Here is a 12,095-nt window from a genome sequence, read left to right on the forward strand (position 1 = left end):
AGAGGGTGAATACAGGTATATTCAGACAGACAGTATGAGAAAAATAATGTGTTTTTTGAACATTAAAGCATATAAACATGTTCTCGTAGAAACCCAACATACAAGTATGAACCCGGTAATGAGCATGATATATGTCCCCTTTAATGCTCACGTTCTTCTTGAAGGTGACAGGATGGCCGCGTATCAATCTATTATTAAAATCATTTTCTGCAGCTCTGTCAAAATGAAAAGCTGAAGACTCTTGAGTCTCTGTGGCAATACCTAAAAGTACCAAAGAAGTAACTAATTAACTATATTTAATGATTGCATGAATAACACAGCCAATAAAATAAACATTAAATCTAAATTAGCTGATTAAGCACCTGGAATTAATACGTAGTGCAGCTGCTCTCACAAGTACGTACTAGTTCGTCATAAAATTGCAAGTTTGTGAAGTCAACTTTTTTTATTTGGAAGAAGAAGATTGTGTTATCTCTTCTTTCAAAAGTTACGTCGTCCTCGTGCTGCATCCAAACAGTGACTCACGTCACAAATATAGCCTCCACGAAGAAAATACATTTCCTCTAAATGCCCATAGCAAGAAATTAACTTAATTGTTTTCTGCAGAAAAAATAATGTTGCCACAATGTCTTCCCACATTTCTAAAAACAGCTATTGATTAAATTAGATGCAGAGTTGGCAGGAGGATCCCTGAATGTGATGACTAACTAAGTGTTGTGTTTCTTTTCCAAAACGTCCCCAATAACTAACAAACTAATTAGTGCTCTAATCAGACATCAGAGAGGGACAATGGGGACAAACAACAGCCGTTATCAGGACGAGGAGCTTCCATATAATTAAAAGAAGTTCCTGCTGAACGCAGTTAATCAAGTTCCAGTTACACAAAGCCACATAGACGGATCCAACTGGACTCCAAGTTGACAGAATGAAAAAATAAAGATGAATAGAGTCTGCACAGTGATGCCCTGAAGTTGTACAATACATTTATCAAGGAGCAAGAACCCACAGTGGTGCCGAGTCTATTTGTCTCTGTCTAGTTGTTGTTGCTCTTTGGAGCATAAAAATAGACATATAGGAAAAGGCTTTCTGGACAGTTACAGCATACTGTGATAAAAGAAGACGAGAATCCTGAGATAGAAATAGAATAAGAGTGTGACTAAGGACTTTACCGATACAACCGAGAACTTTTCTTATTATCATTTCAATCATATCTAATGATGTGAGCGTAAATTAGAAAGCAGTATGACTACAAACTGCTGTGTTCACTGTTAAATGAAAGATGAAAATGAGTGTGTTGACCACTGACTATACAGCGAACCCTCATAACAAGCAAAACTGAAATTTGCAGACTGATTACGCTGCCCATTCGACTACATAATCTGCTCAGCAGTAGTTGCATACTGATAATAAACATTTGCTGTACTTTGTCACTAGATGGCGACATCATGCAGGACTCAATTAGACCATCAGAGACAAATGAGAAGAGGCTGCAGATTTGGACCTAAGTGCTACATGATTATTCAATATTTCATTATGGGCATGTTTTCATGTTGGCTTTAACTGTATTGTACAGTTTCCAGATTTCTTATTTATTTATTTTATGTGTTTAACTTGCTTTCATCAGTGTTGATTATAGTTAAACCATATAGGTCAGACCAGTGGTTCCCAACCTTTTTTGGCTTGTGGGCCCTTAAATTGAAGCAGATTCTACTTGTGACTCCCTCATGACAAAGTGCTTGAAGCAGTTCAACCGAAAACATCTTCTCAGATTGTTTAATTTGAAGGATATTTGGAGACCTGCTGGAGAGCAGGGGTGGAAGAATTATTCAGATCTTTTACTTCAGTAAAAGTAGCAATACTACTGTGTAAAAAGTATTTTTTTTTTTTACAAGAAAAATTCCCCAAAAGGTATTGGCATCAAAATATACTTAAAGTAAAAAATACTCATCATGCAGAGCGGCCTATTTTGGAATAACATATATTATATTATAGAATTATAATTAGTGATGCACTTTAATGTTACTATTAGTTGAAATTGTTGAAAAAAATTGTTTTCTATTAATAATCAGAATATGCAAAGTAACTAGTTACTATAAGGCTGTCAAATGAATGTAATGGAGTAAAAATTACAATATTTGCTTTCAAAATAGAGTGGATTAAAGGTAAAAAGTAACATAAAATGTAAATAATCAAGTACAAGTACCTCATAAATGTACATAAGTACTGTACTTGAGTAAATGTACTTAGTTACATTCCACCACTGGATTATAAATAGTGATGCATTAATATGATCATCACTTTAATGTTGCAGCTGGTAAAGGTGGAGCTAAGTGTATGTATTTTATATACTAATGTGTAACTTAACCTGTGATAAAACATCAGAATGTATTAGTTAATTTATTTATTTTTTATTTTTTTTAATTATTTTTTATAAATAATCTGAATATGCAAAGTAACTAGTTATTAAAGCTGTCAAATAAATGTAATGGAGTAAAAAGTACAATATTTGCTTTCAAAATGAAGTCGATTAAAGGTAAAAAGGAACATAAAATGTAAATACTCAAGTACAAGTACCTCATAAATGTACTTAAGTACAGCACTTGAGTAAATATACTTAGTTACATTCTATCACTGCTGGAGAGGTGAAAGTATGCTGCCTATATGCCATCTTGTAACCCCCTCTGCTTTTCTCCCTTCATTGATTTGGACTATAAATAAGATGTGAGGGTGAGTGAAGGGTTAAAAAAGCCTGCTCTGCCTGTGAGATTCCTCCCCCTTTGTGTGACTCATCAAAACAGGAAGCAGGAAGTGCTCTCCTCAGCTGAACACGTCTATCTGTCACAAGATCTTGGTTGTGAGGTAGGTTTGGGCTCTAACTTTACTGCTATGAAGCTGACAGTTAAACAGTTTGCATTCAGAGGCTGAAGACAATAGTCTACATAGCAAGGCATTGTGGGTATAAAGGAGGGCTTCCACTGTGTGTTGGATCAGTGTTCTCAACTCTGCCCTACTTTCACTTTCAGAGTAAAACAAGCAGCTCTAAGTGTGAGAATGGCAGGCAGGCACTCGCTCCCCGAGGTGGACCTCTCCTGTCCAATCTGCTGCGATATCTTCCGGGACCCCGTGGTCCTCAAGTGCAGCCACAGCTTCTGCGACCCCTGCCTGAAGCGGTACTGGACCCAGGGCTCTCGGAGCCGAGACTGCCCCCTGTGCAGGACCCAGAGCGTGGACGAACCCGTGGCCAGCCTCACCCTGAAGAACCTGTGCGAGGCGTACGCCCAGGAGAGCGAGGGTCTGGAGGAAACGGCGGGGGAGCTGTACTGTGACCCCGGGGAGATGTGTCCTCTTCACGGGGAGAGGCTCAAGCTCTTCTGCGTGCCCGATAAGCAGCCTATCTGCGTGGTTTGCCACACCTCCAGGAAGCACAAACAGCACGACTGCTGCCCTGTCAGCGAGGCGATCGTAGATGTGAAGGTAAAAATAGTATCAGTAGTAGTAAAAAGTGTTTTTTTTAACATTAATGTAAACATGTTCTAGTTAGAAACCCAAAAATACACCTGAAAATAAGCATAATAGGTCCTCTTTAAAAAGTTTTTCTTTTCAACAGGCCTTCAAATAAACTTTTCTTTTCATTATCTGCTCAGGAGAAACTGAAGACTGCCGTCAGCTCATTGCAGGAGAAGAAGGATGCTTTTGACAAAATGAAGTTAAGCTATGAGGACACCGTGGCGTACATTCAGGTGTAGTGCTGTTTTTTAGTGACATTTCTGCTAAAAAAAAAATCCTGCACTTAAAGGGACTGTTTGTAACTTTTTACAGGTATAAATCTACCGGGTCGGGATCCCATGGGCGCTCGCATATGCGCGCTCGCGTGTGGCTACGCTGTTCAGACCGCTGCCTGCTTGCCTTCACTCACACTCCACACTGCAGAAGAGTTAGTAGCTCTGAGAATATCTAGTGACTGTACAGTGGACGTTTGTGCAGAAATAACTGCTGCAGCTCCTCCAGACCAACAGAGGTTTTTCCGTGTCTTGTGAAGTGACGGGGCTCTGCAGCGAGAAACGTTATCGTCTCCGATTGGGTGCCGGTGTCTTCCTGCGGGCGCAGTCGGGAGGCGATAACGTTTCTCTTCCTGCTTCAGCCCCGGCACCGACCCACTTTTCCTGCTTCAGCCCCGGAGGCCGGAGCAGGAAAAGCCAACACTAGGATCAGCAGTGATTCATGGAGAGACCTTCGTCTGGTCAGCTAACATTACTGCCAAGCAGGTGAAATATAGAGTGATATTGTGGTTTTAGCTGACGTGTGTCGCCTCACTGTTTTGAGCGATGCTCGTTCATGTCTATGTAGAGCGAGCAAAGCGCGAGCCAGACGCTGACTTTCATGGACTTAACGGCCACAGGTGTCGCTGTTAACAAGCAATTTCTGAAAGTTACAAATAGTCCCTTTAAATAAGCAGTGCTGGTTATTTTTCCAAACCGTGCTTATTTTTTTTACGCTGATTTTTATTTCAGGTCCAGGCTCAGTTTGTGGAGAGGCGGACCCGGGAGGAGTTTGAAAAGCTCCACAGCTTCCTGGACGCCGAGGAGGAGGCCAGGATGGAGGCGCTGAGGGAGGAGGAGGAGCAGAAGAGACGAGCGTTGATGGAGAAGATCGAGGAAATTAACCGAAACATAACGTCTGTTTCTGAATCCATCAGGGGTTTAGAGGAAGAGATAGCTCTGGAGGGCATCTCTGTCCTTCATGTAAGTTTGAAATATGAGTACATTAATGGATTGCATAAAAATACTTTTCTTTTCTTAAAAAAAAATGCCTCTTTTTTTTCCAGAAATGCAAGAGGACATTGGCAAGGTGATAACAAAAGCGTTTACTTTTAACTTTTTCTTTTCTGTGCTTGCATAACAAGATACATAAAGTGCCTTATTCTGCTTCCCTGCAGAGTTAACAGCCCAATAGAAGATCCAGTTATGGATCCCGGAGCTCTCCTAGATGTGGCCAAATATCTTGGCTCTCTGAACTTCCAAGTGTGGGAGAAGATGCATAAAAAAGTCAAATTCAGTGAGTAACAGAAGGTTTATTCTTTCACTTCGCGTCATGTAACTCCTGAGGTGGGAGAACAAGCTTGTGATGCAGAATGACCTCCAGTCAGAGTGTGTTAACTGGAGACAGCTGACAGTCTGCCATGTTTTTATCTTCAGCCCCAGTGACTCTGGACCCCAACACCGCTGCCCCGTGGCTCGTCCTGTCAGACGACCTCACCAGCGTCCGTGACAGCGATGAGAAGCAGAAGCTGCCCGACAACCCGGAGAGGTTCGACCCCGACACGGGCGTGCTGGGCAGCGAGAGCTTCGCCTCGGGCAAGCACGCCTGGGACGTCAACGTGGGGGATAACACGGCGTGGGTCGTCGGCGTGGCTAAGGAATCCGTCCAGAGGAAGGAGAAAGTGTCCTCGGTGCTGAAGAACGGCTACCTGTCTGTGTACTTTTACCACAAAATGTACTTTGCAGGCACCTCTCCTTTAACGAGGCTCAACCTGAAGAGGAACCCGCAGAGGATCAGAGTGCTGCTGGACTGTGACAAAGGCCGGGTGTGTTTCTACGACCCGCGCGACAACACGCACATCTACACCTTCAAGCACGCCATCACCGAGAGAGTCTTCCCGTACTTCTGGGTGGGCTGTCAGCAGTGTCCTCTGACGGTGGAGCCGCTGGAGGTTTCTGTGAAAGCTGCTGAATATTTCTGAAAGTACATTTTCCCTCTTCACAACTTTTCTTCAGCACATAAAGGGACTTTGTTGAATTTCACAGAGTACGAGGAGAACGCTCCGAATCCAAAATCAGATTGCATAAATTCAGCACTTTCTTTCCAGTGACCTACAACATTTTCCAGTTTAAAACATAATACATACTTTAGTTTTGTCTGTACACAATTTGATATATACAATGACTATAACAAGGTCCTGCTATTTCTTTAAAATTGTTAATGCAAAACACAGTCTGCTAGCAAAATGTGTGTTTTTAAAAAGTAACCGGAAGTGTGGCAACGTTTGTAACATGATACTGAATGTGCATGTCAAACGCAAAATGTTTTTTTGAAGCCCAGTTTTGTTTATAACTGCAGATATATGGCAAATGCGAAATATGCTTTATGTGCTAACACTAATGAGAATGCTAATCTATTAAAAATTTATTTTCAACTATCATGACTTCCCTTGATTTTTGTGCAACCTGCAAGTACATGTTTGGCCTATATTGAAACAATAAATGGTTCATTATAAGTACAAGTGAATGATGTTCTTCTCTCACTTTATGGGTTATGAGTAATGTGAAAAAGGTTCCCTAAGCAACCGTTAATATAAAACTATTACAGGATAGATACATGTTAAATGAGACCATACAAATTAAATACAATAAATAGGTTATTAATAAAACAACAATAAAATATAATAAAATTATACAAATTAAATATAATAGAATTCGTGATGACAAAAATATAATAAAATTATACAAATTAAATACAATAAAATAGGTGATTAATAAAATAATGATAAAATAGAATACAATTATACAAATTAAGTACAAGAAAATAGGTGAATAATAAAATAGAATAAATTATACAAATTAAATATAATAAAATACGTGATTACTAAAATATAACAAAATTATACAAATTAAATACAATAAATAGATTATTAATAAAACAACAATAAAATATAATATAATTATACAAATGAAATACAATAAAATACGTGATTAATCAAATGCAATAATATAATATATTAAAATAAATGATTAATAAAACAATAAAATATAATAAAATTATATAAATTAAATATAATAGAATTCGTGATGACAAAAATATAATAAAATTATACAAATTAAATACAATAAAATAGGTGATTAATAAAATAATGATAAAATAGAATACAATTATACAAATTAAGTACAATAAAATAGGTGAATAATAAAATAATAATAAAATAGAATAAATTATACAAATTAAATATAATAAAATATGTGATTACTAAAATATAACAAAATTATACAAATTAAATACAATAAATAGGTTATTAATAAAACAACAATAAAATATAATAGAATTATACAAATGAAATACAATAAAATACGTGATTAATCAAATGCAATAATATAATATATTAAAATAAATGATTAATAAAACAATAAAATATAATAAAATTATATAAATTAAATATAATAGAATTCGTGATGACAAAAATATAATAAAATTATACAAATTAAATACAATAAAATAGGTGATTAATAAAATAATGATAAAATAGAATACAATTATACAAATTAAGTACAATAAAATAGGTGAATAATAAAATAATAATAAAATGGAATAAATTATACAAATTAAATATAGTAAAATACGTGATTACTAAAATATAATACAATTTTACAACTTAAAAAAATTAAATAAGTGAATAAAATACTAACCATTCTCTGTAGGTAACTTTTCTATTTTATTTACATTTTTGTGAAAATGAAATAAATGTATCATTTTTGTGTTTGTTTGCATTATTGGTATTTTAGCAGCACGTTGACGTCCCCACCTCACCCCACCTCACTTCACCTCACCCCACCTCACTTCACCTCACCCCACCCACTACTGGCAGGTCGACCTCCTCCTCCTCCTCCTCCTCCTCCTCCTCTTCATCACCGACAGCAGAGTAGTTCCAGCGGTGTGCCAGACTTTATTCTACTTTTCTGAAAAGGTGGTGAGCATTGCTGACGTTGACATGACTTTGTGAGTGCAGGTTAATTAGTGTTAAGCTGCGTTGCAGACGTCAGCAGCCTGCGTCACGGTGAGGTCAGCCAGCTCAGTTAATTATCTTCAATTAGCTCGCTAATGATAGCGACTATAGATACTAACAGTGCATGTAGTTAACAGGCAGCTGAGAATGTGTTTTGAAGGTTCTGTTGTTAGTTGAGTTTGGGTAAAGTTCAATTGACATACATGAAGACCTCCAGTCGGTGGACATCAATACAGACACCAACAACAAACACTCTTCTCTGTGTAGTTTGAGTCTAAACCAGCTAGAGGTCAGGGGTCAGGGGTCAGCAACCTTTACTATCTAAAGAGACATTTTAGGTACTAAAAAGAAAAAAGAAAAAATTCTAACATTTGAGCATTGTGATGAAGGTAACTCAGTTTATAGTCTAAGTATATAGTATATAAGTCTAATGCAGTGAGGGCCAAAGAGCAAATGTACTACGGATTATTGGGCCACATTGAGGGGGAAAACAAATCTAGAGTTCCAGAATAAAGTCATAATATTACGAGAATAAAGTCATAATATTACGAGAATAAAGTCATAATATTACGAGAATAAAGTCATAACTTTACGAGAAAAAAGACGTAATATTACGAGAATAAAGTCATATCTTTACAAGAAAAAAAGTCGTAATATTACGAGAAAAAGACGTAATATTACGAGAATAAAGTCATAACTTTACGAGAAAAAAAGTCGGAATATTACGAGAATAAAGTCATAACTTTACGAGAAAAAAAGTCGGAATATTACGAGAATAAAGTCATAACTTTACGAGAAAAAAGACGTAATATTACGAGAATAAAGTCATATCTTTACAAGGAAAAAAAGTCGTAATATTACGAGAAAAAGACGTAATATTACGAGAATAAAGTCATAACTTTACGAGAAAAAAAGTCGGAATATTACGAGAATAAAGTCATAACTTTACGAGAAAAAAAGTCGGAATATTACGAGAATAAAGTCATAACTTTATGAGAAAAAAACTTTGTAATATCATGAGAAAAAAGTCATAACTTTATGAGAAAAAAGCCATAATATTACGGGAATAAATTCTCAACTTTACGAGAAAAAAGTCGTAATATTACGAGAAAAAAGTCATAACTTTATGAGAAAAATGTCATAACTTTACAAAAAAGAAAATAACACCTAAAACTACGACTTTTTTTCTCTTAAACTTATGACTTTATTATCATAATATTACGACTTTTTCTCGTAAACCTATGACTTTATTCTGGTAATATTATGACTTTATTCTCGAAATATCATTCAACATATTTTTTCCTCAATGTGGCCCTAATACTCCGTCGTACCATAGACCTACAACAATGATAAATAAAAATTAAAATGTAAACAAAAAACAGTTATTCATTTCCATTTTTAAAAATCCACGGGGAGCCACTGGAGAGGAGCTAAAGAACATGTGGCTCCGGAGCCGCAGGTTGCTGACCCCTGATCTAAACTATATAACATTAACTTTAGCTAAACTCACTTAAGCTAACCTTCCACCTCCTCCATGTCCATTGTGCTAATTCCCTAAAAATGAGTTGTTCAAACTGTGTTTCAGGAGGTCCAAGATGCCGAGAGGAAGCAGAGGAACAAAGAGGAACTTGGCAGACGGCGTTTTAGAGCCCTCGTCCAAATCTTCCAAAGTCACCTTCCTGAGCCCGTCTCTCGTCCTCCTGGAGATTCCTGCTGGCACCAACACCAGCCTGCCGGTGTGGGAGGCCATGAGATCCCAGCAGGTTGACATCGCCTGGACCGTCAACCCCTACAGCGTCAGTGTCCATTTGACCCCTGTGACCTCCGAGCAAGGGAAGAGTACAACCTCCACCCAAACTGAAAGCACTTCCAGCGTGGCGGCACAGACCTTAGTGCCTTCTTCCGGGATCCTGCAGCCTCGGATGGTCATCCAGTCCATCACCCAGCAACACGGCGCCGCACAGAACTCCTGCGTCCTGCTCTCCCTTCCCCAAAACGCCACCCAATTGCCTCCAAACCCTACGGCGGCCACCTCCCTCGTCGTTTCCCTGCCACTCATCATCGCACAACCACAGCCTGCCCATCAGCCCAGCACCCCTACTAAGAAACAGGCCCTACCCGCCATCCAGAACCCGACAGCCACCCCCACCAAGCTGCAAGCCCCGTCCAAAGGGCCCGTCCCGTCTCCGTTCCACACCAAGAGCGCCTCCGACGTCCAGGTCTGTGACAACTTCCTCCTGAGTTTGTGTCGCGCAGGGAAAAAGTGTAAGATGCACCACACCCCCTACCCGTTTCACTGGCAGCTGTGGTGCGTGACCACCCACCAGTGGGTCGACATACCCTCTCACTCCCAGGTCTTACTGGAGAGAAGCTACTGCAATGTCAGCCAAGAGGCCATTTGCATCAAGGATGGGTAAGTAAGAGGATATATTTAACTATTAGAAGATATTTGCTTCTGATAAAGACAATGGCTGCGTCTGAAAACACACACTACATACCCAATATGTGTAATATCTTTCAACATACTTTTGTGTGAATAAGCAGTAATGTGTATCTTTTCGGATGCACTGAACTGAAGTTTACATCGTCACTTCCTGAGAGCCTCCTTGTCGGTTGATACGCGTAACCACGGTAACCCGTGCCAACCTCATGTGACCAAAACAACGTTTTTAGTGAGATGCAGATGCTCTTCTTCAGACTTAATGAGTGTGTTTTAATTGTAACCTTACAATGCTGTCTTCCTGTAGGACCGTCCGCTACAGTCTGTCCTTTGACTCGATGGAGTTGGACGACTCATCGAGGCCAAAGTATGACGGAGTGAGACGACTGACTAACTCTGACAGTGTGGTCAAGAACCCTTACTTTCCCAGCAAATGGAGAATCTACTGGTGGAACATCCTCGACTGGGAAGAGTACAACAAGGTGAATGTTTCCCTCTTTTTCTTTTAGCTCCACGTTGCACCCCAAAGCCATTTTTTCAGCAGCTCCACGCTCATCGATATGGTTCATCTCTCCCTCTTCGTAGGATGTGTCCACCCTGCTGCTAACAAAGATGAGCGATAAGGAGCCCGATTGTTCTTTCTTCATCGGATCCAAGGAGTACGAGGTGGACTTCACCACCATGGTCCAGACCAACGTCACCACGGGCTTCTGCAGAGAAGTTCGCTGCAGACCCTTCTACCGCTCGCCCGACTCCATGCGGCCTTACCTGCAGTGTGTATCCGTTTCTCTGTTTCTCTGGCAAGTCCCATATCTCCTCTTCATCACATTAATATCCTCTTCGTCTCCCCTCTACACCCAGGACAGGAGTCCAGACTGAGCCCGACGCTGATCCTCCGGGGGCCAATTTCAGCGTGGACCCTCTGGAGGAGTTCAGCTCCTGGTATCCTCCCGTGTGGCGTCTGGACTCGGAGCAGGACTACAGCTTGGTGGACGTCCCGGCCGGCACGCGGGCCTACCAGAGTGTCCAAAACCTCTTCTCCGAGAGCCTGCCTGAAACCAAGGCGGACATCCTCAGCATCCAGCAGGTCCAGAACCTCCTCCACTGGGACAAGTACCAAAGGTCCAGCTGCTCTTTGTGTCTAAAGACTGAAAGTTACTAAAGCTGTTTGCGTTGATTACTATGTGAATGGCGTACAAAGATAAAAAAAGAGGCAGGAGACATGTACAAAAGACGCCAAGCGACATCAAAACATTTGTATCTGTGTTGTCATTACAGGCACAAGGTGTACATGCAGAAGCAGCGCGCCGCGTCCGAGGAGCCTCTGGAAAGACATCTCTTCCACGGGACGACCAAAGAGTCCTCGGAGGACATCTGCCACAACAACTTCGACCCCCGCATGGCCGGCGTCAACGGGACGTCCAACGGTTTCGGCTCCTACTTCGCCACCGCCGCCTTGTTCTCCAACACCTACGCGGTCAAGTCCGGGCCGGACGAGGTCCGCCACATGTTTCTAGCCAAAGTCCTGGTGGGGAAGGTGATTAACGGGAGGAGCAACTACCGCCGGCCGCCGCAGCTCAGCTTCAAGACGAGTCCGTTTTGTCTCTACGACACCTGCGTGGACAGCATGCACAAACCCACCATGTTTGTAGTCTTCGATAGCTGTCAGTGCTACCCATACTACCTCATCAAGTACAAAGACCTGCCCAAAGAGATCGATATCTCATGAAGAAGCGGACAGCAGGGGGAGTTAGCTGATGTTGATTGTTCTTAAAAGGCGTCCAGTTATGACCTGAAATGTTATCAAATTTTATCACGTGAAGTTGCAGCGAAGTTCGCTCAGATAAAATGTGCAATATGTAGATTATGTGCAATGAAGAC

At 40.3% G+C, this 12,095-nt stretch overlaps 2 protein-coding genes across 5 annotated transcripts; both read left to right on the forward strand.

Annotated features, from left to right (window-relative positions):
- The first annotated feature begins 2,723 nt into the window (after window positions 1-2,723).
- On the forward strand, window positions 2,724-6,069 carry LOC119483135 (tripartite motif-containing protein 35-like). Its single transcript, XM_037761212.1, has 7 exons — window positions 2,724-2,859; window positions 3,024-3,474; window positions 3,645-3,740; window positions 4,512-4,742; window positions 4,826-4,848; window positions 4,937-5,055; window positions 5,196-6,069. Exons 2-7 carry the CDS (start codon window positions 3,052-3,054, stop codon window positions 5,738-5,740), a joined length of 1,437 nt encoding a protein of 478 aa, XP_037617140.1. The 5' UTR covers window positions 2,724-2,859; window positions 3,024-3,051; the 3' UTR covers window positions 5,741-6,069.
- A 1,525-nt stretch (window positions 6,070-7,594) lies between these two features.
- On the forward strand, window positions 7,595-11,998 carry LOC119482895 (protein mono-ADP-ribosyltransferase TIPARP-like). Of its 4 annotated transcripts, none has more exons than XM_037760795.1 (6): window positions 7,595-7,738; window positions 9,360-10,187; window positions 10,522-10,696; window positions 10,800-10,987; window positions 11,076-11,336; window positions 11,493-11,998. In XM_037760795.1, the coding sequence occupies exons 2-6, from the start codon at window positions 9,370-9,372 to the stop codon at window positions 11,941-11,943; spliced, it is 1,893 nt and encodes a 630-aa protein (XP_037616723.1). In that variant the 5' UTR covers window positions 7,595-7,738; window positions 9,360-9,369; the 3' UTR covers window positions 11,944-11,998. The 4 variants fall into 4 exon arrangements, with proteins under 4 accessions (XP_037616723.1, XP_037616725.1, XP_037616724.1 ...); XM_037760797.1 differs by having other exon boundaries at window positions 7,621-7,777; XM_037760796.1 differs by having other exon boundaries at window positions 7,694-7,825.
- The last annotated feature ends 97 nt before the right edge of the window (window positions 11,999-12,095 follow it).

Source organism: Sebastes umbrosus, chromosome 23 (assembly GCF_015220745.1).
Source record: "Sebastes umbrosus isolate fSebUmb1 chromosome 23, fSebUmb1.pri, whole genome shotgun sequence".
Taxonomy (NCBI): Eukaryota; Metazoa; Chordata; class Actinopteri; order Perciformes; family Sebastidae; genus Sebastes; species Sebastes umbrosus.

Coding starts and splice junctions, on each gene's coding strand:
- LOC119482895 (XM_037760795.1), top strand. CDS start 9,370: ATGCCGAGAGGAAGCAGAGGAACAAAGAGGAACTTGGCAGACGGCGTT. Junction 10,988..11,075: donor TCCATGCGGCCTTACCTGCA/GTGTGTATCCGT, acceptor CTCTACACCCAG/GACAGGAGTCCAGACTGAGC. Junction 11,337..11,492: donor CACTGGGACAAGTACCAAAG/GTCCAGCTGCTC, acceptor TTGTCATTACAG/GCACAAGGTGTACATGCAGA.
- LOC119483135 (XM_037761212.1), top strand. CDS start 3,052: ATGGCAGGCAGGCACTCGCTCCCCGAGGTGGACCTCTCCTGTCCAATC. Junction 4,849..4,936: donor TGCAAGAGGACATTGGCAAG/GTGATAACAAAA, acceptor GCTTCCCTGCAG/AGTTAACAGCCCAATAGAAG. Junction 5,056..5,195: donor GCATAAAAAAGTCAAATTCA/GTGAGTAACAGA, acceptor TTTTATCTTCAG/CCCCAGTGACTCTGGACCCC.